This window comes from Sinohyriopsis cumingii, chromosome 3 (genome assembly GCF_028554795.1).
Source record: "Sinohyriopsis cumingii isolate HCF-2022 chromosome 3, ASM2855479v2, whole genome shotgun sequence".
Taxonomy (NCBI): domain Eukaryota; kingdom Metazoa; phylum Mollusca; class Bivalvia; order Unionida; family Unionidae; genus Sinohyriopsis; species Sinohyriopsis cumingii.
This window is the reverse complement of record NC_142963.1, coordinates 84,849,653-84,875,345: the sequence shown is the minus strand read 5'-3', so window position 1 is coordinate 84,875,345 and position 25,693 is coordinate 84,849,653. Positions and strand designations below refer to the sequence as shown.

General features: G+C 32.5%; 1 protein-coding gene across 1 annotated transcript in view; it reads left to right on the top strand.

Annotated features, from left to right (window-relative positions):
- The window catches only part of LOC149803228 (nuclear pore complex protein Nup85-like), a 101,207-nt gene that overhangs the window by 48,993 nt on the left and 26,521 nt on the right, over positions 1–25,693 (top strand). The window contains exons 12-17 of the mRNA XM_089952859.1: positions 2,427–2,510; positions 12,431–12,496; positions 14,260–14,310; positions 15,347–15,447; positions 19,767–19,852; positions 25,155–25,186. Coding sequence (XP_089808985.1) covers positions 2,427–2,510; positions 12,431–12,496; positions 14,260–14,310; positions 15,347–15,447; positions 19,767–19,852; positions 25,155–25,186 — 420 coding nt within the window. The remainder of the gene's footprint in view (positions 1–2,426; positions 2,511–12,430; positions 12,497–14,259; positions 14,311–15,346; positions 15,448–19,766; positions 19,853–25,154; positions 25,187–25,693) is intronic.

The following is a 25,693-nucleotide window of genomic DNA, read 5'->3' as shown; positions in this document are numbered from 1 at the left end:
TTTTTTTACATCAAAGATGTCTTTAATTAACAGTCAAATAAATGTTTCTGCTGTGATAAAATGACTAAATTTCACTCCATCCAGCAAACAGATTACTTTGACCATCTTCTGTGAGGATAAACACTGTCCTACCTTCAAACTCCACACATTAACACCATCAAGTTTGACTAGAGTATGATTAAAATCAAACAAAATAAGGAATGTTTACACAGCAATTCACATGATATTCTTTTATCTAAACAATACCTTGTACATCAAAGAAAAGTTGAATTTGCATACTTAGAGTGGTCACTGTTGATACACTCCAGAGTCCACTTAAGGCAGGGAGAAACCACTATTGGTTGGGAAACATCTGACTACTGACTGAAGAAGGCAGGTGACCATTACACACAGGACATTTGTATTGGAAACTTCCTGGGATGATATTAGAATGACCATTGTGACCTGGTGACTGTTTACAACAAGGTTAACTGTACTTATTTTTATTTGGTCAATTGTCTTTGAAGTATAGGTTTTCATTGGTTTAATTCATTTTCTGATAAAAAAAATTTCTTTATATCTTTTTCAGATACATTACCCAATCATAATACATTAGGAAAGCATCCAGTACCTTGTAAATACAGCCATCTCAAGCACACAAAAAATGTTAACCATGTCTTTTGGCTTATTGTAGTTTGCTCATATGGAAGTGTGGCAAGAGTTCTCTCCACTTGGCTAGAGGGTTGATTCCAGATCCCATAAGTTGTCAGTTACTACTTATGCCTGGCCATGATGCTTTCTTAAGAGACCTTGCAGATAACTCCATTTTGTCCCTTTTCACCAGTTTTAGTGATCCTAAGGAGTTTTCTACTCTCAAAAAAGTATAATATATTTCCTACTGAATTTTTCTATGTTGTTATTGTAGGTGAATTTTTGGCACTTTTATTGTCTGTTTCATTGTACAATAAGCTAATCAATGCCATCTCAATTGCCTGTTCTAAGGTCAATAGTACTTAACATTTCATCTCACTACTCAGCCTTTTTGCAAAGTTATATCAAGTAAATGATAACTGTAATTAGAGCAAGTAAATGATATCTGTTCTCGGTGATGATTGATGGGACTGTTGATTGATTGAACTTTACACCAGTCCCTTAATCCAAATGGTGAGCACTCTCATCTGACTTGTATCTTGCCAAGCAAATGGCTTACTGGCACTTTTATTGCTAAAACATGTCAAAACACATGGTTAACATCCTTTTTAGCTGGGGTGGGGCTGGATTTGCAAGGTAGTGAATATTCTCATTAATGGATTATGATTAGGTAAGTATTTTTGAATAAACATAACTTACTCCAAAAATTAGTTTTAATTCCCCCCAGAAGGTATAAATATATCAGCTTCCCCAATAACTGCACACGTAAATAGTGATTTGTATATACGGTACTTGTAAAGTTGTAAATGGACAACCGTGGTAGTGATTGTAATAAATTGTACATACAATCAAACTGTGAGGCATGATCAGTTTATGCATTTGAATATGTTTTGACAGCCTCTCATTAGAAAGAAAGTACCAAACATGTTTTTATATATTTTGGCATAACATGTATGGTGTGTTTAAGACATAAAATGCTGCCAGGATGTGGTTTATGGGGTCTCAGAAATCCTGCAAATCATATTGGACCCCCTTTCTTCTTCAAACACATTACCCAATCATACTACGTTAGGAGAACTACCACTACCTTGCAAAGCCAGCCCTCTCAGATGCAACTTTTAGCTAAAGAGAGCTAAAGGTTATTTGGGGAGGAGGGTCCCTTTTGAAGCCGTGCCCCAACAGGTGGAGTCTTCACCAGTCAGGTTGCCTAGAAGCTATCTCGGTACCTAAGGTATCTCTGGGACAGGGATGTACCTCCCTCCACCTCTTACCTATTCTCCTAAGATATTATGATTGGGTAACATATTTGAAGAAGAAACCACTTTTTCCTAGTAAAATATGTTTCTTTGAAAATATTTACCCAATCATAATAAACATACACCCTTTCAGCCTCCCTGCATTTACATCCATATGGAGCATGCCCTCCGCTCCATTAATAGCTGGGATATTCTTAGACTGTGCTGCCAAGTTTTATATGTAAAGGGAGATCACTCTGCCCGAAGGCTAAATAGGTGGGCAAACAACTTTTAGCTCCTTTTAGCTAAAAGTAATATCTGGGAGGGCTGGATTTTCGAGGTACTGGCAGTTCTCCTAAGTTGTTATGATTGTGTAAGGATTTTCGAAGAAACATATTTTACTATGAAAGATTGGTTTATTCTTTTAGGAACCATGACCCTACACAGCCCTGATCATACACTCCATGTGTGTGAAATAGTACAAGTTTAATTGTAAAATGGAATATCTTAACAATTCAACAGGGAATGTTGGTATTAATTTATTTTATCCATTATTTTTAGTGGTTTCTTCAGAAGTTTCTGGTTTGTTGCCCACCTGACAGATCTGTTGCACCATGGGGGATGTCTGAAATCTCACAGATTAGTGTAATTTACTTACGTCTATTTATCTTCTCTGTCCTTGTGTCTTTCTGTCTCCTCTCACTTTGTATGTATGCATGTGTGTGTGCACAGTAAATCTCATATCCTGGGTCGATATTTAGAGGCCCAAACCTTATATATATATATAATGTGGTTTGTCAAGAATTGTTCAGTGTATTAAATAAGTGCAAAGTTTAGATTATTTTTGATAGTCATTATTGTCATTAACTACTCAAGGTTTTGTAATGCAAATATAATAAGTGGAAATGTAGTCATAAAATATGTCCCAATTATAGATGTGAAACAAACCCTAACAAAATTATTTTTTCAGCAGCATAGCAGTTTTACTTATTATCTTACTCTTGTATGCAGTGAAACTTGTAAATAAAGGAAACCTGAAGGAACACATGAGTATGTCCTTTATTCACAGGTGTTCTGCATATAGAGGTATAAAAGTGATCATAAATATAAGAGAAGGGAACCTTATTTGACATCTGTTATACAAGTATAATGTATATAGAAGTCACAGAATAATCATAAATATAAGAGATGGGATCCATAAATGATGTCTTTTATGACAAGTGTCCAGTATATGGATGTGTCATCTAAGGAAGGTTTCACTGTCAGTATCCTTTTATATTTAAACAAATGCAAGAAAATTGATATGCATACTTTTAGTCTTGCTCTTATGAAATGTGGTAATTTCATGTATTGTGTATTTAAAACCATCAAATTTTGTTCTGATGATACCATCAGATATTGCAACCATTATTAAAAATATAAACTTTAAGATAACCTATAAAAACTGCCGAAGAAAATTAAACCTTGTTAGACAGAAAGCATCCTGACATGAGGGGCCCTCAGTTTTGTACAGATGATGCTGATGTGCCATCAAATATTGCTACCATAACCTAAAACTAGAAAACCCTTCAAACGACATCTTCTCACAACTTGTTAATAGAATTTGACCAAATTTTTCAAAGAGGATTTTGATATGAAGGGCTTTCAAATGTTGTACTACTGGTGCTGATCTGCTGTTGAATATTTCTGCCATTACTAGAAATAGAAAAACATTTAAGTAACTTCTAAAACACAGAGTAGAATAGGACTAAATTCGACAGAAAGCACTCTGGCATGAAATGTTTTTAGTTTTATACAAATATACCATTATAGAGTAACCGTTAAATGGCTTTTAGTTTTATACAAAGATACCATTATAGAGAAACTTTTAAATGGCTTTTAGTTTTATACAAATATACCATTATAGAGAAATCTTTAAATGGCTTTTAGTTTTATACAAATATACCATTGTAGAGAAACCTTTTAAATGGCTTTTAGTTTTATACAAATATACCATTATAGAGAAATCTTTAAATGGCTTTTAGTTTTATACAAATATATCATGATAGAGAAACCTTTAAATGGCTTTTAGTTGTATAGAAATATAAAAAAGGTCTTTTAGTTTTATACAAATATACCATTTTAGAGAAACCTTTAAATGGCTTTTAGTTTTATACAAACATACCAATATAGAGAAACCTTTAAATGGCTTTTAGTTTTATACAAATATACCATTATAGAGAAACCTTTAAATGGCTTTTAGTTCTATACAAATATACCATTATAGAGGAACCTTTAAATGGCTTTTAGTTTTATACAAATATACCATTATAGAGAAATCTTTAAATGGCTTTTAGTTTTATACAAATATACCATTGTAGAGAAACCTTTTAAATGGCTTTTAGTTTTATACAAATATACCATTATAGAGAAATCTTTAAATGGCTTTTAGTTTTATACAAATATACCATGATAGAGAAACCTTTAAATGGCTTTTAGTTGTATAGAAATATAAAAAAGGTCTTTTAGTTTTATACAAATATACCATTTTAGAGAAACCTTTAAATGGCTTTTAGTTTTATACAAACATACCAATATAGAGAAACCTTTAAATGGCTTTTAGTTTTATACAAATATACCATTATAGAGAAACCTTTAAATGGCTTTTAGTTCTATACAAATATGCCATTATAGAGAAACCTTTAAATGGCTTTTAGTTTTATACAAATATGCCATTATAGAGAAACCTTTAAATGGCCTTTAGTTTTATACAAATATGCCAATATAGAGAAATCTTTAAATGGCCATACAATTGTAGAGAAACCTTTAAATGGCTTTTAGTTTTATTCAAAGATACCATTATAGAGAAACCTTTAAATGGCTTTTAGTTTTATACAAATATGCCATTATAGAGAAACCTTTAAATTGCTTTTAGATTTATACAAATATACCATTGTAGAGAAACCTTTAAATGGCTTTTAGTTTTATACAAACATACCAATATAGAGAAATCTTTAAATGGCTTTTAGTTTTATACAAACATACCAATATAGAGAAATCTTTAAATGGCCATACCATTGTAGAGAAACCTTTAAATGGCTCTTAGTTTTATACAACGATACCATTGTAGAGAAATCTTTAAATGGCTTTTAGTTTTGAACAAATATAAAAAATGGCTTTTAGTTTTATACAAAGATACCATTATAGAGAAACTTTTAAATGGATTTTAGTTTTATACAAATATACCAATATAGAGAAATCTTTAAATGGCCATACCATTGTAGAGAAACCTTTAAATGGCTCTTAGTTTTATAAAAAGATACCATTGTAGAGAAATCTTTAAATGGCTTTTAGTTTTATACAAATATAAAAAAACGGCTTTTAGTTTTATACAAAGATACTATTATAGAGAAACTTTTAAATGGCTTTTAGTTTTATACAAATATACCATTATAGAGAAATCTTTAAATGGCTTTTAGTTTTATACAAATATACCATTGTAGAGAAACCTTTTAAATGGCTTTTAGTTTTATACAAATATACCATTATAGAGAAACCTTTAAATGGCTTTTAGTTTTATACAAACATACCAATATAGAGAAATCTTTAAATGGCTTTTAGTTTTATACAAATATACCATGATAGAGAAACCTTTAAATGGCTTTTAGTTGTATAGAAATATAAAAAAGGTCTTTTAGTTTTATACAAATATACCATTTTAGAGAAACCTTTAAATGGCTTTTAGTTTTATACAAACATACCATTATAGAGAAACTTTTAAATGGCTTTTAGTTTTATACAAATATGCCATTATAGAGAAACCTTTAAATGGCCTTTAGTTTTATACAAATATGCCAATATAGAGAAATCTTTAAATGGCCATACAATTGTAGAGAAACCTTTAAATGGCTTTTAGTTTTATTCAAAGATACCATTATAGAGAAACCTTTAAATGGCTTTTAGTTTTATACAAATATGCCATTATAGAGAAACCTTTAAATTGCTTTTAGATTTATACAAATATACCATTGTAGAGAAACCTTTAAATGGCTTTTAGTTTTATACAAACATACCAATATAGAGAAATCTTTAAATGGCTTTTAGTTTTATACAAACATACCAATATAGAGAAATCTTTAAATGGCCATACCATTGTAGAGAAACCTTTAAATGGCTCTTAGTTTTATACAACGATACCATTGTAGAGAAATCTTTAAATGGCTTTTAGTTTTATACAAATATAAAAAATGGCTTTTAGTTTTATACAAAGATACCATTATAGAGAAACTTTTAAATGGATTTTAGTTTTATACAAATATACCAATATAGAGAAATCTTTAAATGGCCATACCATTGTAGAGAAACCTTTAAATGGCTCTTAGTTTTATAAAAAGATACCATTGTAGAGAAATCTTTAAATGGCTTTTAGTTTTATACAAATATAAAAAAACGGCTTTTAGTTTTATACAAAGATACTATTATAGAGAAACTTTTAAATGGCTTTTAGTTTTATACAAATATACCATTATAGAGAAATCTTTAAATGGCTTTTAGTTTTATACAAATATACCATTGTAGAGAAACCTTTTAAATGGCTTTTAGTTTTATACAAATATACCATTATAGAGAAACCTTTAAATGGCTTTTAGTTTTATACAAACATACCAATATAGAGAAATCTTTAAATGGCTTTTAGTTTTATACAAATATACCATGATAGAGAAACCTTTAAATGGCTTTTAGTTGTATAGAAATATAAAAAAGGTCTTTTAGTTTTATACAAATATACCATTTTAGAGAAACCTTTAAATGGCTTTTAGTTTGATACAAACATACCATTATAGAGAAACCTTTAAATGGCTTTTAGTTTTATACAAATATACCATTATAGAGAAACCTTTAAGTGGCTTTTAGTTCTATACAAATATGCCATTATAGAGAAACCTTTAAATGGCCTTTAGTTTTATACAAATATGCCATTATAGAGAAACCTTTAAATGGCTTTTAGTTTTATACAAATATGCCAATATAGAGAAATCTTTAAATGGCCATACAATTGTAGAGAAACCTTTAAATGGCTTTTAGTTTTATTCAAAGATACCATTATAGAGAAACCTTTAAATGGCTTTTAGTTTTATACAAATATGCCATTATAGAGAAACCTTTAAATTGCTTTTAGATTTATACAAATATACCATTGTAGAGAAACCTTTAAATGGCTTTTAGTTTTATACAAACATACCAATATAGAGAAATCTTTAAATGGCCATACCATTGTAGAGAAACCTTTAAATGGCTCTTAGTTTTATAAAAAGATACCATTGTAGAGAAATCTTTAAATGGCTTTTAGTTTTATACAAATATAAAAAAACGGCTTTTAGTTTTATACAAAGATACTATTATAGAGAAACTTTTAAATGGCTTTTAGTTTTATACAAATATACCAATATAGAGAAATCTTTAAATGGCCATACCATTGTAGAGAAACCTTTAAATGGCCCTTAGTTTTATAAAAAGATGCCATTGTAGAGAAATCTTTAAATGGCTTTTAGTTTTATACAAATATAAAAAAATGGCTTTTAGTTTTATACAAATATACCATTGTAGAGAAATCTTTAAATGGCTTTTAGTTTTATATAAACATACCATTATAGAGAAACTTTTAAATGGCTTTTAGTTTTATACAAATATAAAAAATGGCTTTTAGTTTTATACAAATATACCATTGTAGAGAAATCTTTAAATGGCTTTTTAGTTTTATATAAACATACCATTATAGAGAAACTTTTAAATGGCTTTTAGTTTTATACAAATATAAAAAATGGCTTTTAGTTTTATACAAATATACCATTGTAGAGAAACCTTTAAATGGCTTTTAGTTTTATATAAACATACCATTATACAGAAACCTTTAAATGGCTTTTAGTTTTATACAAATATAAAAATGGCTTTTAGTTTTATACAAATATACCATTATAGAGAAACTTTTAAATGGCTTTTAGTTTTATACAAAGATACCATTATAGAGAAATCTTTAAATGGCTTTTAGTTTTATACAAATATAAAAAAATGGCTTTTAGTTTTATACAAATATACCATTGTAGAGAAATCTTTAAATGGCTTTTAGTTTTATATAAACATACCATTATAGAGAAACTTTTAAATGGCTTTTAGTTTTATACAAATATAAAAAATGGCTTTTAGTTTTATACAAATATACCATTGTAGAGAAATCTTTAAATGGCTTTTTAGTTTTATATAAACATACCATTATAGAGAAACTTTTAAATGGCTTTTAGTTTTATACAAATATAAAAAATGGCTTTTAGTTTTATACAAATATACCATTGTAGAGAAACCTTTAAATGGCTTTTAGTTTTATATAAACATACCATTATACAGAAACCTTTAAATGGCTTTTAGTTTTATACAAAGATACCATTATAGAGAAACCTTTAAATGGCTTTTAGTTTTATACAAATATACCGTTGTAGAGAAACCTTTAAAGGGCTTTAAGTTTTATATAAACATACCGTTATAGAGAAATCTTTAAATGGCTTTTAGTTTTATACAAATATACCAACATAGAGAAATCTTTAAATGGCTTTTATTTTTATACCAATATAAAAAGAGTCTTTTAGTTTTATACAAATATACCATTATAGAGAAATCTTTAAATGGCCATTCCATTGTAGAGAAACGTTTAAATGGCTTTAAGTTTTATATAAACATACCATTATAGAGAAATCTTTAAATGGCTTTTAGTTTTGTACAAATATACCAATATAGAGAAATCTTTAAATGGCTTTTAGTTTTATACAAATATAAAAATGGCTTTTAGTTTTATACAAATATACCATTATAGAGAAACTTTTAAATGGCTTTTAGTTTTATACAAATATACCAATATAGAGAAATCTTTAAATTGCCATACCACTGTAGAGAAACCTTTAAATGGCTTTTAGTTTTATACAAATATAAAAAATGGCTTTTAGTTTTGTACAAAGATACCATTGTAGAGAAACCTTTAAATGGCTTTTAGTTTTATACAAATATACCATTGTAGTTTTATATAAACATACATAGCTGCCAACCATCACAAATTTGATGTGAATTTCACGACTTTTTCAGCGTTTCATGGATTCATGCCGCAAGCCAAAAATTCACGAATTCTCCAATCCTCAATTATTTTAAATCTTTAATAAAATAACCGATTTCCCATTAAGCGCTTGTCGTGATATTCGCAGTTGCCGAAACGGTCCGGTACTGCTGGTCACGATATTAGTAGATCTACAGCCGATTAGTACAGTTGGCCCAGTAGCAAGCATTTTAGCCTATTTTAATCTATATGTATAAGAGTAGTTTTACAAATGCTTTTGAGAGAAACTGGGGCCTAACCGGAATTTTGCTCTGTGCATGCGTCACCAACACTGAGTTACCATTAAGCATCGCATGTAAGATCTTGGAAATGTCTACACCACCAAGGAAAAAGAAATGTATTACTCAAAAAGTGAAGTTTAATTTGGAATATATCAAAAATTGGCCGTGCATTCTGCCATTGAACATTGATATTCATCATGCTTTTTGCACTCAGTGTGCCATCGCAGAGACGATGTGAGGAAGCACGTCAGTTGCAAAAAACATGTAGAAGTTGGGAAAATTAAGAATTTGCAGATTTCAGCTCTGGAATATTTTAAGCCATTGGCGGAAGACCTGCAGGCTACCAGCGCTGAAGCATTATTTGTGAGTTTTCTTGTCGAACACAGTCTACCTTTATCAGCTGGATACCATGCTAAACATTTGTTCTGACAAATGTTCCCGGACTCGAAAATCATTTCCAAATTTTCCTGTGGAACAACCAAAAGTGCTGCAGCTCCTGTGCATTCCTCACAGCAGCAGTGACACCGAAAGAGTATTTTCTCTAGTGATGAAAAATTAGACTTTAGGGCCTCCTTAGCTGCAGACAGTTTGTCAGCAATTTGAGGAAGTCAAAGTCTGCCACAGTATCATGTCTTGATAAATAAATATTTCTGCATATATGTAGTGTTTTAATTTTATATTGCGAACTTGATATAGTGTAGTATTGACAGTCGGAGTGGATGGAGTTATTGTCATGGTATTTTTCACTAATTCATGTCCAAATTCATGACTTTTTATCCTTATTTTCACTAATTGTGGGCCTGGAAGGTTGGCAGCTATGAACTTACCATTATACAGAAACCTTTAAATGGCTTTTAGTTTTATACTAATATTAAAAAATGGCTTTTAGTTTTATACAAAGATACCAATAGAGAGAAATCTTTAAATGGCTTTTAGTTTTATACAAATATGCCAATATAGAGAAACCTTTAAATGGCCATACCATTGTAGAGAAACCTTTAAATAGCTTTTAGTTTTATACAAAGATACCATTGTAGAGAAATCTTTAAATGGCTTTTAGTTTTATACAAACATACCAATACAGATAAATCTTTAAATGGCCATACCATTGTAGAGAAACCTTTAAATGGCTCTTAGTTTCATACAAAGATACCATTGTAGAGAAATCTTTAAATGGCTTTTAGTTTTATACAAATATAAAAAATGGCTTTTAGTTTTATACAAATATAAAAAATGGCTTTTAGTTTTATACAAAGATACTATTATAGAGAAACTTTTAAATGGCTTTTAGTTTTATACAAATATAAAAAATGGCTTTTAGTTTTATACAAAGATACCAGTATAGAGAAATCTTTAAATGGCTTTTAGTTTTATACAAATACAAAAAATGGCTTTTAGTTTTATACAAATATACCATTATAGGGAAACCTTTAAATGGCTTTTAGTTTTATACAAATGTACCAATATAGAGAAATCTTTAAATGGCTTTTAGTTTTATACAAATATAAAAAATGTCTTCTAGTTTTATACAAATATACCATTATAGGGAAACCTTTAAATGGCTTTTAGTTTTATACAAAGATACCATTGTAGAGAAACCTTTAAATGGCTTTTAGTTTTATACAAATATAAAAAATGGCATTTAGTTTTATACAAACATACCAATATAGAGAAATCTTTAAATCGCCATACCATTGTAGAGAAACCTTTAAATGACTTTTAGTTTTATACAAATATAAAAAAATGGCTTTTAGTTTTATACAAATATACCAATGTAGAGAAATCTTTAAATGGCTTTTAGTTTTATACAAACATACCATTATAGAGAAACCTTTAAATGGCTTTTAGTTTTAAACAAATATTAAAAACGGCTTTTAGTTTTATACAAATATACCATGATAGAGAAACCTTTAAATGACTTTTAGTTTTATACAGACATAAAAAAATGGCTTTTAGTTTTATACAAATATACCATTATCGAGAAACCTTTAAATGGATTTTAGTTTTTTACAAATATACCATTATAGAGAAACCTTTAAATGGCTTTTAGTTTAATACAAATATAAAAAATGGCTTTTAGTTTTTATACAAATACACCATTGTAGAGAAACCTTTAAATGGCTTTTAGTTTATACAAATACACCATTATAGAGAAACATTTAAATGGCTTTTAGTTTTATACAAACATACCAATATAGAGAAATCTTTAAATGGCTTTTAGTGTTATACAAATATACCATTGTAGAGAAACCTTTAAATGCCTTTTTCTCAAAAACTGCTTAACAGAATTTGACTAAGTGACAGATGGCATCATTGTATGATGGGGTATGAATTTTGTTCAATGACAGATGGCATTATTGTATGATGGGGTATGAATTTTGTTCAAATGACAGATGGCCTTATTGTATGATGGAGTATGAATTTTGTTCAAATGATGACAGATGGCATTATTGTATGATGGGGTATGAATTTTGTTCAAATGACAGACATTATTGTATAATGGGGTATGAATTTTGTTCAGATGACAGATGGCATTATTATAGGATGGGGTATGAATTTTGTTCAAATGACAGATGGCATTATTGTATGATGGGGTATGAATTTTGTTGCCAGTTTCCAAACTTCTTTTCCAAAACTGCTCAGTAGAATTTGACTGAATTTACGAGCATTCAAAAAGAAGTTACTGTGAATAAAAGAAAGCAATTATTGAGGATTAAATGTTTACATAGTGTGAAACAAGTCATGAAAATTATTTTTTACATTAGATTCCATAAAATGTATGGAACACTTAAATTTCCTTTCAGTCCAGTCAGTATTTTGTTCATTTTTCATGTAGCAACTAGATCATATTTCTACATTTGCAACATATTTTGTGATTGTAAAATACTGTTAAAATATTTACATTTTTGTTAATTAGTTCAAGTTATTATTGAAATGCTTTATAAAGCTTTACAAGTGATGCCTGTTCATGCCTGTGATCTGACTATGCCATTGTTTTGAAAGTTTTTTTTTTGTACATGATGTACATATGTATATTCTTGTTGTATTTTGTCTGCATTCAAGTGAATTTGCAGTTTAAAATATCTAAGACCAATAGTAAATTTGGTTCCTTTCATCAGGTAGCAAAGAAGTCTCCTTCCTTCTGGTTTAATATTGCCATTTAAAGTCAGTATTTGCATATATAATTATATTTTTGTCATTTACAGATTTGGTTCGGACTTAAGAGAATACTTGTTACTTGATTATGCAGTTAGCCTTATGTCACATAAAAGGTGAGATATCTATGTTACTTGATTATGCAGTTAGCCTTATGTCACATAAATGGTAATATATCTATGTGTTACTTAATCATACAGCTAGCCTTGTGTGACATGAAAGTAAGATATCTGTGTGTTACTTAATTATGCAACTAGCCATATGTCACATAAAAGGTAAGATATCAGTGTGTTACTTAATTATGCAGCAAGCCTTGTCACATAAAAGGTAATATATCTATGTGTTACTTAATCATACAGCTAGCCTTGTGTGACATGAAAGTAAGAGATCTGTGTGTTACTTAATTATGCAACCAGCCATATGTCACATAAAAGGTAAGACATCAGTGTGTTACTTAATTATGCAGCAAGCCATGTCACATAAAAGGTAATATATCTATGTGTTACTTAATCATACAGATAGCCTTGTGTGACATGAAAGTAAGATATCTGTGTGTTACTTAATTATGCAACTAGCCATATGTCACATGAAAGGTAAGATATTAGTGTGTTACTTAATTATGCAGCAAGCCATGTCACATAAAAGGTAATATATCTATGTGTTACTTAATCATACAGCTAGCCTTGTGTGACATGAAAGTAAGATATCTGTGTGTTACTTAATTATGCAACTAGCCATGTCACATAAAAGGTAAGATATCAGTGTGTTACTTAATTATGCAGCAAGCCATGTCATAAAAGGTAAGATATCAGTGTGTTACTTAATTATGCAGCAAGCCATGTCACATAAAAGGTAATATATCTGTGTTACTTAATTATGCAGCTAGCCTTGTGTGACATGAAAAGTAAGATATATGTGTGTTACTTAATTATGCAACTATCCATATGTCACATAAAAGGTAAGATATCAGTGTCATTTAATTATGCAACTAGCCATATGTCACATAAAAGGTAAGATATCGGTGTGTTACTTGATCATGCAGCTAGCCATATGTCACATAAAAGGTAAGATATCATTGTGTTACTTGATCATGCAGCTAGTCATATGTCACATAAAAGGTAAGATACCTATGGAATTCCTTATTTGTTTTAAATGACTGCATTCTTTTTATTGTAATGAGTTTAATGTATATTCTTCATTTGGTTTTCAGTTTTATTGGTTAGATGATTGATCTGTATTTTCTTTTTTTTTCCACTCACTTTTTCATGTTGAAACTATATTAATTGTATTTAATCCTGCTTTTAATACCGTTTATAAAATTTGCGATCTATTAATCAGTATCTTTTTATCAACATTTTTTATAGTGACTGTCTCTATTCAAGTTTTCTGCTGCTAAATTTTCTGTTGCATGTAATGACATCAGATTTGAGGCTAATTTTGATACAGCTATATAAAATTAACAGCTTTGATTAAACTGATAAAATATATACGGGTATTTGCAAGACATTCATGTCATAGGTCAACATTGTAGATAAGTAGATTGTTTTATTAAGATTTATACTGTAGGCATGAAAACAAGTTATTACATGTATAATTCAGAAAACATTTCATTGGTCTAGTTATCACACAGAAAATACTAGAAATATGTGTTGATTGAGCCAGGTTATTAGGCAGTTAATACAGGATAATGGTGCTCATTGGTCCAAGTTATTACATAATTACTACAGGAAAATTGTTTATTGGTCGACTTAACATGCATTCAGTCGTCTAATTATCCATCAGCATAGTATATAGCTAATCACACATACTCAATATTTCATGTAATTGTTAATATTTTAATGCTGAATGTACCAGTGCTTCTCTTTTTATTTGATCATAGCCTCTGGCAAGTTGGTGTTGACTACTTGGATCATTGTCCTTTGTTTGGCAGGTAAGAAGATGTTTAGATTTCCATCTACTTTCAACAATATCTTTTTTGATATTTTAGTAATATGTATTAGTATACCTCTTAAAATCACGCTTTGCTCTAGCTAATATCTCCTGAACCCTTTGAGATGTCTTCAGGCAAGCATTTGTATCATATAAGAAATGGAGTATGTTTAATTTTGTCTTCTCAGCATTTTAAGAATTATCTCCATTTTTGTTAAGCCCACACTAGTGGGAGCAAAACATCTGTCACTTTACCACAGATTTTATTATGTAGGTTTTGGTTACATTTCTGGAAAATCTGTTATCACTATTTCTGGATAGTTGGTCATATTGACATTGTGCTTTCATGAAACGACTTATGATGTCTGGTTAAAAATAATTTGTCTCAATCCAGTATTGAATATGGCCACTATTGCATCTATCTTGAAAATTGTGTATCATTACTAATGAAAATGGAAAGTCAAATCAACATGTTGTATCTACCAGAAGACCTCTTATGGTACCTTGTTGGTCCTAAAGAAAATGGTTCCAGTGTGACCTCCTGTTTGTCCACCATAGCAAGCTAATTTGAAAATATTGTTATTGCTGAAGAATATCAAAGATAGTTTCAACATTCCATAGTTAAATTGAAGAAATGTTCTTATCTTGAATTCCTGGAAATTCTTTTCAACCAGTAGATCATCAGTCCCCTTGGAATTGTGTTTTTTATGAAGTTGTTGAATAAGGTTTTCACTTTTGGTCTTTAGCTGTGGATAAATTTATTAAGTAAGTGTTATCAGAGCTAACTTTACAAAATATGTACAGGATAAATTAGTGTTACCTTTTAGTTACTTTGCTATAAAAATGTTGGAAATTTTAGTGCTGAAATAATTCTTTCATTGACTTCTTTGACATAATTGCATAAATTATTGCTGTCCATACAAATCTGGAAGAAGGTGCCACTATCATTTCATGTTTCTTCAAGATTTTCAGCTAGGTGTATCCTAACCTTTACTCCCATTTATAACTTGAATTTTTTATTTATTTCTTACTTTTAGGAGTTATCTAGAACAGTACATAGAACACATGTCCTATGAGTCAGAAAAGAAAGCGGTAAAGCTGTTGCACATTTGTGAGCAGAGAAATATGTCATCTCAAGGTGAGTCAGAACTCATACACATTAGTGAGTAGAGAAGCATGTCAACTCAAGGTGAGTGAGGACTTGTACAGTTGAGAGCAGAGAAACATGACAAATTAGGTTCAGTGAGAACATACTCATTTGTGAGCAGAGAAACATGACAAATCAGGGTGAGTGAGAACTTGTACACATTTGTGAGCTGAGAAACATGTCAACTCAAATTGAGTGAGAAGTTGTAGACACTTGTGAGCACAGAAGCATGACAAATTAGGGTCATTGAGAACTTGTACGCATTAGTGAGCAGAGAAACATGGCAAATCAGGGTGAGTGACAACTTGTACACATTTGTGAGCAGAGAAACATGTAAGCTTATGGTGAGAACTTGTACACATTTATGAGCACAGAAACATGACAAATGAGGGTGAGTGAGAACTTGTACACATTTGTGAGCTGAGAAACATGTCAGCTCAAGGTGAGAAGTTGTACACATTTGTGAGCACAGAAACATGACAAATTAGGGTCATTGAGGACTTGTACACATTTGTGAGCAGAGAAACATGGCAAATCAGGGTGAGTGACAACTTGTACACATTTGTGAGCAGAGAAACATGTAAGCTTATGGTGAGAACTTGTACACATTTGTGGGCACAGAAACATGACAAATGAGGGTGAGTGAGAACTTAAAAATATTTGTGAGCTGAGAAACATGAAAATTAGAGTGAGTGAGAACTTGTACACATTTGTGAGCAGAGAAACATGTCAACTCAAAGTGAATGAGAATGTGTTGCACATTTGTGAGAAGAAAAGCATGTAAAATCAAGATGAGTGAGAATTTGCTACACATTTGTTGGCAGAGAAATATTACAGATCAAGACCTGCCAGTTTTACAATTTGATGGTAAGTCTTATGAAAATGACCTTTAAAATATGGACTTAGGGAATGAGAGCAAAAATTACAGAAATTTGATTGTTGCATAAAATTTGGATACTGGCAGCTTGTCCATGTTTGATAGTAGAGTTGGTCAGGGAAGCAGATTAACATTACAGGAGTATCTCAGATGCTTTAAACTGCACATATTTTGTCATGCAAAACATCTGCATGATCAAGCTGTTGCTTATAGAATGTAAAAATAATTGAAATCCAGCAAGTGTAACATGTTCTAGGAAAATAATTCTCTTAATAGTGCTAACAATATAGATGAATAAAAAGGAATATTCAGATCTTGGAGGAAAAAGCAGGAAGGACAACTATTACATTTATTGGATATGTGTTGATAATAGTAAGTCTTGTGGCAGGATATAGACTGCAGTCATGTGAAATCAAAAATAAAATCCAAGAATTACCTTATTTTGAGAGATAGCATGAAGTACATTGAGCTCCATAGGGTTTGGAACTGCAGTAAGTGAAACTTTGCTGGAGGTAATTAAGGTCTAAGTGTACTTTACAAACTTTTTAGTTGAACATAATGCTACACCTTACTGAATACTGGTCTAACTTAACAAAAAATCTACTACTTTACTGAGACAGTTCTGAATTTGTCAGCAGAGAAACATGACAAAACCAAGGTGAATTTAGAAACTGCTGCACATTTGTCAGCAGAGACACAAGAGAAATCAAGGTGAGAGGAAAAGTTTCTGTACATATGTAAGCAAAGGAACAAGAGAAATCAAGGTGAGAAAGAAGCTGCTGTACTTATGTGAGCAGAAAAATATAACCAATCAAGGTGCGAGAGAAGCTGCTGTATATATGTGAGTAGAGGAACCTGACAGATCAAGGTGAGAGAGAAGTTGCTGTACATATGTGAGTAGAGAAACCTGACAGATCAAGGTGAGAGAGAAGTTGCTGTATATATGTGAGTAGAGAAACCTGACAGATCAAGGTGAGAGAGAAGTTGCTGTATATATGTGAGTAGAGGAACCTGACAGATCAAGGTGAGAGAGAAGTTGCTGTACATATGTGAGTAGAGGAACCTGACAGATCAAGGTGAGAGAGAAGTTGCTGTATATATGTGAGTAGAGGAACCTGACAGATCAAGGTGAGAGAGAAGTTGCTGTACATATGTGAGTAGAGGAACCTGACAGATCAAGGTGAGAGAGAAGTTGCTGTATATATGTGAGTAGAGGAACCTGACAGATCAAGGTGAGAGAGAAGCTGCTGTATATATGTGAGTAGAGGAACCTGACAGATCAAGGTGAGAGAGAAGTTGCTGTATATATGTGAGTAGAGGAACCTGACAGATCAAGGTGAGAGAGAAGTTGCTGTATATATGTGAGTAGAGGAACCTGACAGATCAAGGTGAGAGAGAAGTTGCTGTACATATGTGAGTAGAGGAACCTGACAGATCAAGGTGAGAGAGAAGTTGCTGTATATATGTGAGTAGAGGAACCTGACAGATCAAGGTGAGAGAGAAGCTGCTGTATATATGTGAGCAGAAAAATATAACCAATCATTGTGAAATTGGAGTTTTGTCACCTGCATAATGTCGCAGAAAACATGACAAGTTAATATTATATTACTGTCATTATTTCCTCACACCATTCCTAGATAGAAAATTTTTGTGAGTGCATATATAGTATTCTGGAACATTATTTTCCAAAGGTCATTTACGACTGCTGTGATGACCACTGATGATGATGAAGATGAACCATCATGTTATTATTTTTACTATCATCATTATTATTGTTATTTTTGAAGATAAGCTGAACACTTGTATGTTGGTCATAAATCGATGTGATTAAAATGGGGATGTTTAATGAATAAGGATTACCAGACTTAAAGTAGTGTACTACACACAGTTACTATATGGTTTCTACATTATATATTCTATGCTGTACACATTGGTAGCCATAATCTCACATAAAATCAGCATTGTTATATCTAGATTGCTAGATTATGAAATTACTGTGATAAATTCCATAGTTCATTTGTTTTAATGAAAATATAACATTAAATGTATGTACAGTATACTGTTATGTATATTTAATTGACATTGTTTGTTTGCTATTATTTTTTATTTATTTTTTATTATTTCAGTACATGCTGAAGTAATGTAACATTGTATGTTGGACTTGACCTGGTCCAAAACATAGTTCATTTCAGATTGACCCAAATTTACTTTTTTTATTTTATTCTGTTTAAACAACTAATACATAGCTAAATTATTTTCTTTGTTTAATGGGTTTGAAATCAGAATTATTATTAATAGAAGTAAATATGTTTATTTGGGTCTAGGTTTTGGAATTTCCTTAGTGTATTTGACTATTTTGTAAATGTCAGGATTAATCTAAGTTTTTTCCATCAGGTACATCAAGTAATAGTTTTTTTATAGAAAATGTTAATTGTGACATGAGGTCAGTAGAGGACTATATAGTCTTGTAACTGAGAGGATGTTTCAGTTGTGCTTTAAGATCAAGCACTTTGAAGTTTTATTATATGTTGTGTCCAGTTGGGCTGAATTTTACTTCTTTAATTTATTGAATTCAGATGATTATTATCTCTGGAAATACAAAAGTGCTCTAAGAAAATTCTTGGATAGAGACATTCACTGGAATTTATAATGCATTCAAACCTGGAATTATATTACTGTGATTCAACAAAAGACTGTTTACACATCAACACTCTATAAGCTACCACAGACACATTCCTTCAGTTTTTAATTCGCAATACCGTAAATTCTTTTTTTCTCATTTTCACTTTGTATTCAAGGGAAATAAATTATTTGTTTGAATTTTACAAAGCTTATTGCCTCTGTGCTGGCAGATCTGGGTCTGTGCTGTTTGTTGGAGCTACAAGTAGAACAACAACATAGACCCTGATCTGCTGGCACATTGTGCAACTGCAGATCAGGGTCTGTATTATTTGCAGTTGGACTTGACTCATAAGTGAGTATATCGGTAGTAGAATTTCGTCAGAAGTCCTTTCTCTGATGTCATTGTATCATGTGACTGGGTGGCTCATTAATGTTTTTCAAGTGGATTGAGCAAAGATGCTTTTTTCACATTTATTGTGGATTCTGGTGCCAGACGGCATGGGAGAGGTTTGTAAATACATATTTGCATTAGATGTAGACAAATACACATACATTTTAAAATATCAATAGAAACCCTTAACTATGGTTCAATATTAGTAAATGCCTAAAGTTTGTACCCTGATATGCCAGGATTCCAGGTGTCTCACTTGCCTCATATCAAAAGACACTTCATAGGCAAGGCAACTGTCTTCATCAGAACATGATAATTCTTCCAACTAAATCAGATGGCCCTGTGTAAGCTGTCTCTGACTCCTGTCTTTTAAAATATCCATCTTAAATTAAGAATGATGAACTTAACTGTACATTTCAGTGAAGAGTATCTGCAAGGTGATGGGAATGAGGCTGTTACATAATGACAGATTGGGTGCTGCTCTTACATGGTTCCTCAAGTCAAAGGTTAGTTTTGTACCTTCTCAGTCATTCAGCTTCATTATTCTGACTTTTTTCATAATCATCTCCACACTTTTAGAAGAAAGTATGGGTTCAGGTGATATTACCGGTGTGTGTGTGTGTGTGTGTGTCGAATAGTATTCACTACACTATTTAGGTTCTGCCCATAGGGTCATGTAATATTGCCTGTGTACATGTGTACCTAATTTCATGCAACACATCCTACAGTGTTTAGGTTCTGCCCATAGGATCATGTAATACTGCCTGTGTGTATGTGTACCTAATTTCATGCAACACATCCTACAGTGTTTAGGTTCTGCCCATAGGATCATGTAATATTGCCTGTGTGCATGTGTACCTAATTTCATGCAACTCATCCTACAGTGTTTAGGTTCTGCCCATAGGATCATGTATTATTGCCTGTGTGCATGTGTACCTAATTTCATGCAACTCATCCTACAGTGTTTAGGTTCTGCCCATAGGATCATGTAATATTGCCTGTGTGCATGTGTACCCAATTTCATGCAACTCATCCTACAGTGTTTAGGTTCTGCCCATAGGATCATGTAATATTGCCTGTGTGCAAGTGTACCTAATTTCATGCAACTCATCCTACAGTTTTTAGGTTCTGCCCATAGGATCATGTAATATTGCCTGTGTGCATGTGTACCTAATTTCATGCAACTCATCTTACAGTGTTTAGGTCCTGCCCATAGGATCATGTAATATTGCCTGTGTGCATGTGTACCTAATTTCATGCAACTCATCCTACAGTGTTTAGGTTCTGCCCATAGGATCATGTAATATTGTCTGTGTGCAAGTGTACCTAATTTCATGCAACTCATCCTACAGTGTTTAGGTTCTGCCCATAGGATCATGTATTATTGCCTGTGTGCATGTGTACCTAATTTCATGCAACACATCCTGCAGTGTTTAGGTTCTGCCCATAGGATCATGTAATATTGTCTGTGTGCTTATGTACCTAATTTCATGCAACACATCCTACAGTGTTTAGGTTCTGCCCATAGGATCATGTAATATTGTCTGTGTGCATATGTGCCTAATTTCATGCAACACATCCTATAGTGTTTAGGTTCTGCCCATAGGATCATGTAATATTTCCTGTGTGTATGTGTGTGTACCTAATTTCATGCAGCTCATCCTAGTGTTTAGGTTCTGCCCCTAGGATCATGTAATATTGCCTGTGTGCATGTGTGTATACCTAATTTCATGCAACTCATCCTAGTGTTTAGGTTCTGCTCTAGGTTTTCGGGTTACCACTCTTACAGTACAGCCAAATGCTGTCAGAAGAATACAGCATGTGAAATGACTGCAACTGTGTGCTTACAGAATAAGTTTGAGTAGCACAAATCACCCCAACTTTGCATGTTATTTAAATATCACTATTTTCTTTATGTCCACTATTGAAATTTTAAAATATAAAAATACTCAGAAAGTTACCAGCATATTGTTGAAGTTCAGGAAGTGAAATGGCCATGCAGGACTAGCAAGTTTCCAAGAGAAGCTGATCAGGAAGTGAAATGGCTATGCAGGACTAGCAAGTTTCCAAGAGAAGCTGATCAGGTTTAAATATGAGCTTTGTACTCCCAAACCCAGGTCAACCCATGTCATTACACTTGTCTTAAAGATATACACATTCCTTTCTCTGTCAAATACATGGCATCAGGGTGGAACATCAAGCTGCAAACCTATGTCTCCCCAATCCCAGATCTGAATGCATGTACTCATAGTACCCTTTCAGTCGATTGGGAGGGAATCTGGGACTATGTCTTCTCCACAGCAGTTCTGATTCAGAAGTTAATCCAGAGAATGAGGGGTGCAGATTGCATAAATAATCCTGATTTACCCTCTATGATGGGACAAGTTATGGGTCACTGATATGTTTTGACAACAGACATGCACAGAAAAATTATAGCAATCCCGAAGCTTCTCAAACAGCAGCAGTTGCTAATCATTCACCCATGTCCTGAGAAATGCCTGCTACACGTGGCTTGTCTAGCAGGCCTTATGTAGGAAAACTTCACTTGTGGAGAGTATCTTACCACCTAGATGGCCCATCACTTTAAAATTATGGAAATGGTACATACTAATGTCATACAAATGATGTCACACCACTGTTAGCTTCCATTCACAAGCTGGCTAACTTCTTTCTTTTTCTTTGAAAGTAAGAAGCTATCACTGATAACTGTTTAGGGATATTTCTCCATAATTTCTGACACGTCATGGGCATCTTGACACTAGACACATCAAACATCTCTCAGATTTGCTAGCCAACTTTGATCTATCCTGACCTCACTCGCTAACCCTATTTCCAAATTGGAATCTATTATGGGTCTTGACATGGCTCAACTCTGTTAAGTTTGAACCTCTGTCCATTGTCCTGCTGAAGCAATTATCATACAAGACTTGCTTCCTGGTAGCCATGACTTCAGCCTCAAGACTAGTGAGCTGCATGCTGTCTCCCTGGATCCAAACTGCCGTCAGTTTTGTTCCAATAGTTGTTTTACTGACACAACTGGGTTTCATATCTAAGGACAGGCTTCCATCTACTGTCAACCAGAAATAATTTTACATTCCCTCTGGTTGATAAATACTTAAAGAGAGGCAAGGTTAGAGGACCAAGTAGATGCTCTCACACAAAGTTCACCCAGTCCAGACACCAGAGGCTTTTTCTCCCACAAAAACCAGGGAAACAGAACATAACCCCACAATCACTATTGTCCTGGCTATAAAGAGAGTCGTCCAGTCAGCATACTCTGAGCAGGTACATCTGATGAGGGCCCATGCAATATGAGCTCTTTGAGCTTTACTTTTCAATGAAATGTCTCAGTTAAAGAGAATGGAATCAGTAAGTTGACATGCACAGTACACTTTTTCCTCTTTCTATTTGCATGACATTGCTTCACAAACATGGAGTTGAATCTAGTTGGTCCAGTTGTTGCTGCCCAGATAGTTACCAGACTATGGCACTCCTGACACAACTGCATTCTTGGATTAGATCTAAATTCACCCAAGAAAAACCCTCCATCATAATTATTTATTGAGTGCCATAGTCCACAGGATTGTTCCTTGCACATGTAAATATGCTTATATTCAGTTGTGTCAACTGTCATTAGAAGAATTTTAGCCTTAAAAGTAGAAAGTGCTTTTGTCCCTGCTTTTAGGTAAATGTTGGATACTCAACATTTCCTCCTCTTACCTATTTACGTAATATTAATGTGATTGGGTAATGTGTTTGACGGAGAAAGGAAATTTTATGGCGAGTTAAGTTTCTCAGAAAATACTTACCCAAGCTCATTACTATAAATCCCTCCAAACCCTCCCTGCATTGTGCACACCGTGTGTCTGAGAAATAGCTCAGGTTAACACTGACGATATTTGGTATAGGGAGTGCCGTCTAGCGGGTAAGGGGAGGTAATCTGTAAGAGTTGCTTCCCTTTGTCTACATAACATATTGATGTGTTGCTTTAAGTCTGTGTGGAGGGGCCCCAAGTGGTCTAAAGCGCTCTCCTTTACGGATCACTGCCATCTCACCTCTGTCTGCATGGGTTCAAGTCTTGGATTCGGCCAATGTGGGTATGTGAGAAAGCTTGCCAGTAGCTTCTCGTGGGTCGGTGGTTCTTTCTGGGATTTTCCCGGGTTCTTCCTCCACCATTAATACTGGCTGCCATGTATAGCCTATCGTGTGCTGAAAAATGGCGTTAAACCCGACAACAATAACAAAAATCTGTGTGGGATGGATTCTAGAGTTAGCTGAAGTAACTCTTAATATTGATGTGGTATGGTAAGTATTTTCAGAGAAACATAATTTAATATAAAATTTCCTTTTCTTTAATTAGGATTACCAGAGGAAAAAGACGGGAATACTTTCTCTTTAATATTTATCATGTGCCAAAGTTTAAACCACCAGAGCAGAACCATAGAAAGAGACATTATATTTCAGGATGATATAATGGGTTGGTTTGTACAATCCATGGATGTTATTTAAAATGAAATGGAAAGAATATTGCCTAGTTTCAAGAGGCTACTTATTTCATTTTTTACAGTGTACATGGATGAACACCTTTTTCAATCTTTTTATAGACTTTAAAATTGAAATTGGAATAATTTTGTTTGTCTATTCAAGACTAGTTGTGTCTGTATTATCTTCTTGAAATAGAGTTAGCAGTAGTAATGGTGTATGGATGCCCATGATTTGGATTGGGGAGGGGGCACTTTAGGATGAATATAATAATGCACAAAATGTGTTGTAATTTCATGACTTCTGTGGACAGAGGTATTAAAAGTACACCAGTTTTGTAACTTAGAACAAATGTCCAAATTGTGCTTCACTTGACTCCCTGGGGCATAATGTCTGGGTGGGGATGTTGCCCCAGGGTTTAATTTTTAAATTTGTTAAAATTTTTACCTTTTAACTGTTCATACATGTATGTGAAATGTAATATGATATGGAACTGGATATCGGATTATGTCATCAAGATGTTAGAGAATTTTGATGACAAGTAAGATGCATGCCTATTAATGAGGTGATCTTGCATAAGACTAGTTACCTCTCTATTTATGATAAGATTTTGATCAGATCTCTAAAAAAAATTGCCTTTAAAACATCTGGATGTTGGATCAGTTTTGCTTATGAGCAAGATTAACTCATATTTATGTGTCAATTGTTTATCAGATTGGCTGAGCTGGATACCACTCAGGGAATATACCAATCCAAATTAACACTGCTGCTAAAACAACACCTACAGTATGGTGCAGACACAAAGATATATCATAGTTTTGTCACTATCCCTCTGTCACTTCTTTAGCCCTTCACACCTTTTCAGCTCTACAGCTGGAGATATTGCACTGTAAAGTGGACCACTTACTGACAAGACTTTCCATAAGGTGAAGTTTGAATGCACCATGAGCCTACAGGTACGCTAGCTATGTTGCAATGTGTGGCCTGTGCGCTCAAGGTAAAATTGGTTTTCCCGTTGTAAGCACTTCACTCATGCAGCATGCAATGAACTGAACTTGCTACTTCAAAATAATGTATGATATAGATAAACCACTCTCAGGTAACATTGTACACAGAAACCAAACCCGATTACATTCTGTTCCAAATATTCCTCTACAATAAATATACACAATTCCATGAAAACAACAGTGATAGTAGTGACTGAGATATGATATTTGTGATTATTAATAATATTTTTACTTCATTATGTTGATTTCAGTGTCCTCATATACTAGGTTAAAACAGTTCAAAGGAATTACAGAACTTTTTTTATTGTTATCATTGCAGGATGTAGCCTTTGCCACTCTAGTTGCTGAAAAGTGAGTTTGAGCATTTAAATGAATTATTACATAATTTAACAATATATTTCTGTTTTATATTTTTGAAGATGGCAACTATTTTATATCTGTATGATAGGGATGGGAGTGGTAAATTTTTTGCTTTAAAAGAGATGATTTCATAACCTTTTGTTGGATAAAGTAAGTGCAGATTGTGTAGAAAAACATGGAAGCAATCTGCGACTATGAAAATTGTTGTTTATAATATGTGATCTAGACAGCTCAGACTTTTTTTGTTCTTGTTTTTTAAATTGGTTGTTTGAATTTACATTCATTTATTTGAAAAATCATTAACATCGTGGCTTATCTACAGATAATTTCAATTTACATTGAGATCTAATATAGTATTTATTACAGAGAATTGGCAAGTATTTTATCCACTAATTTGTTAATTGTCTAAATGTAAGTTATATTCCAAGAATCAGAGAAAATAACTTGTCAGGTCTTGAGATTCTATATTTTCTTGAGAAGGAGTACTACTCTTTTTTT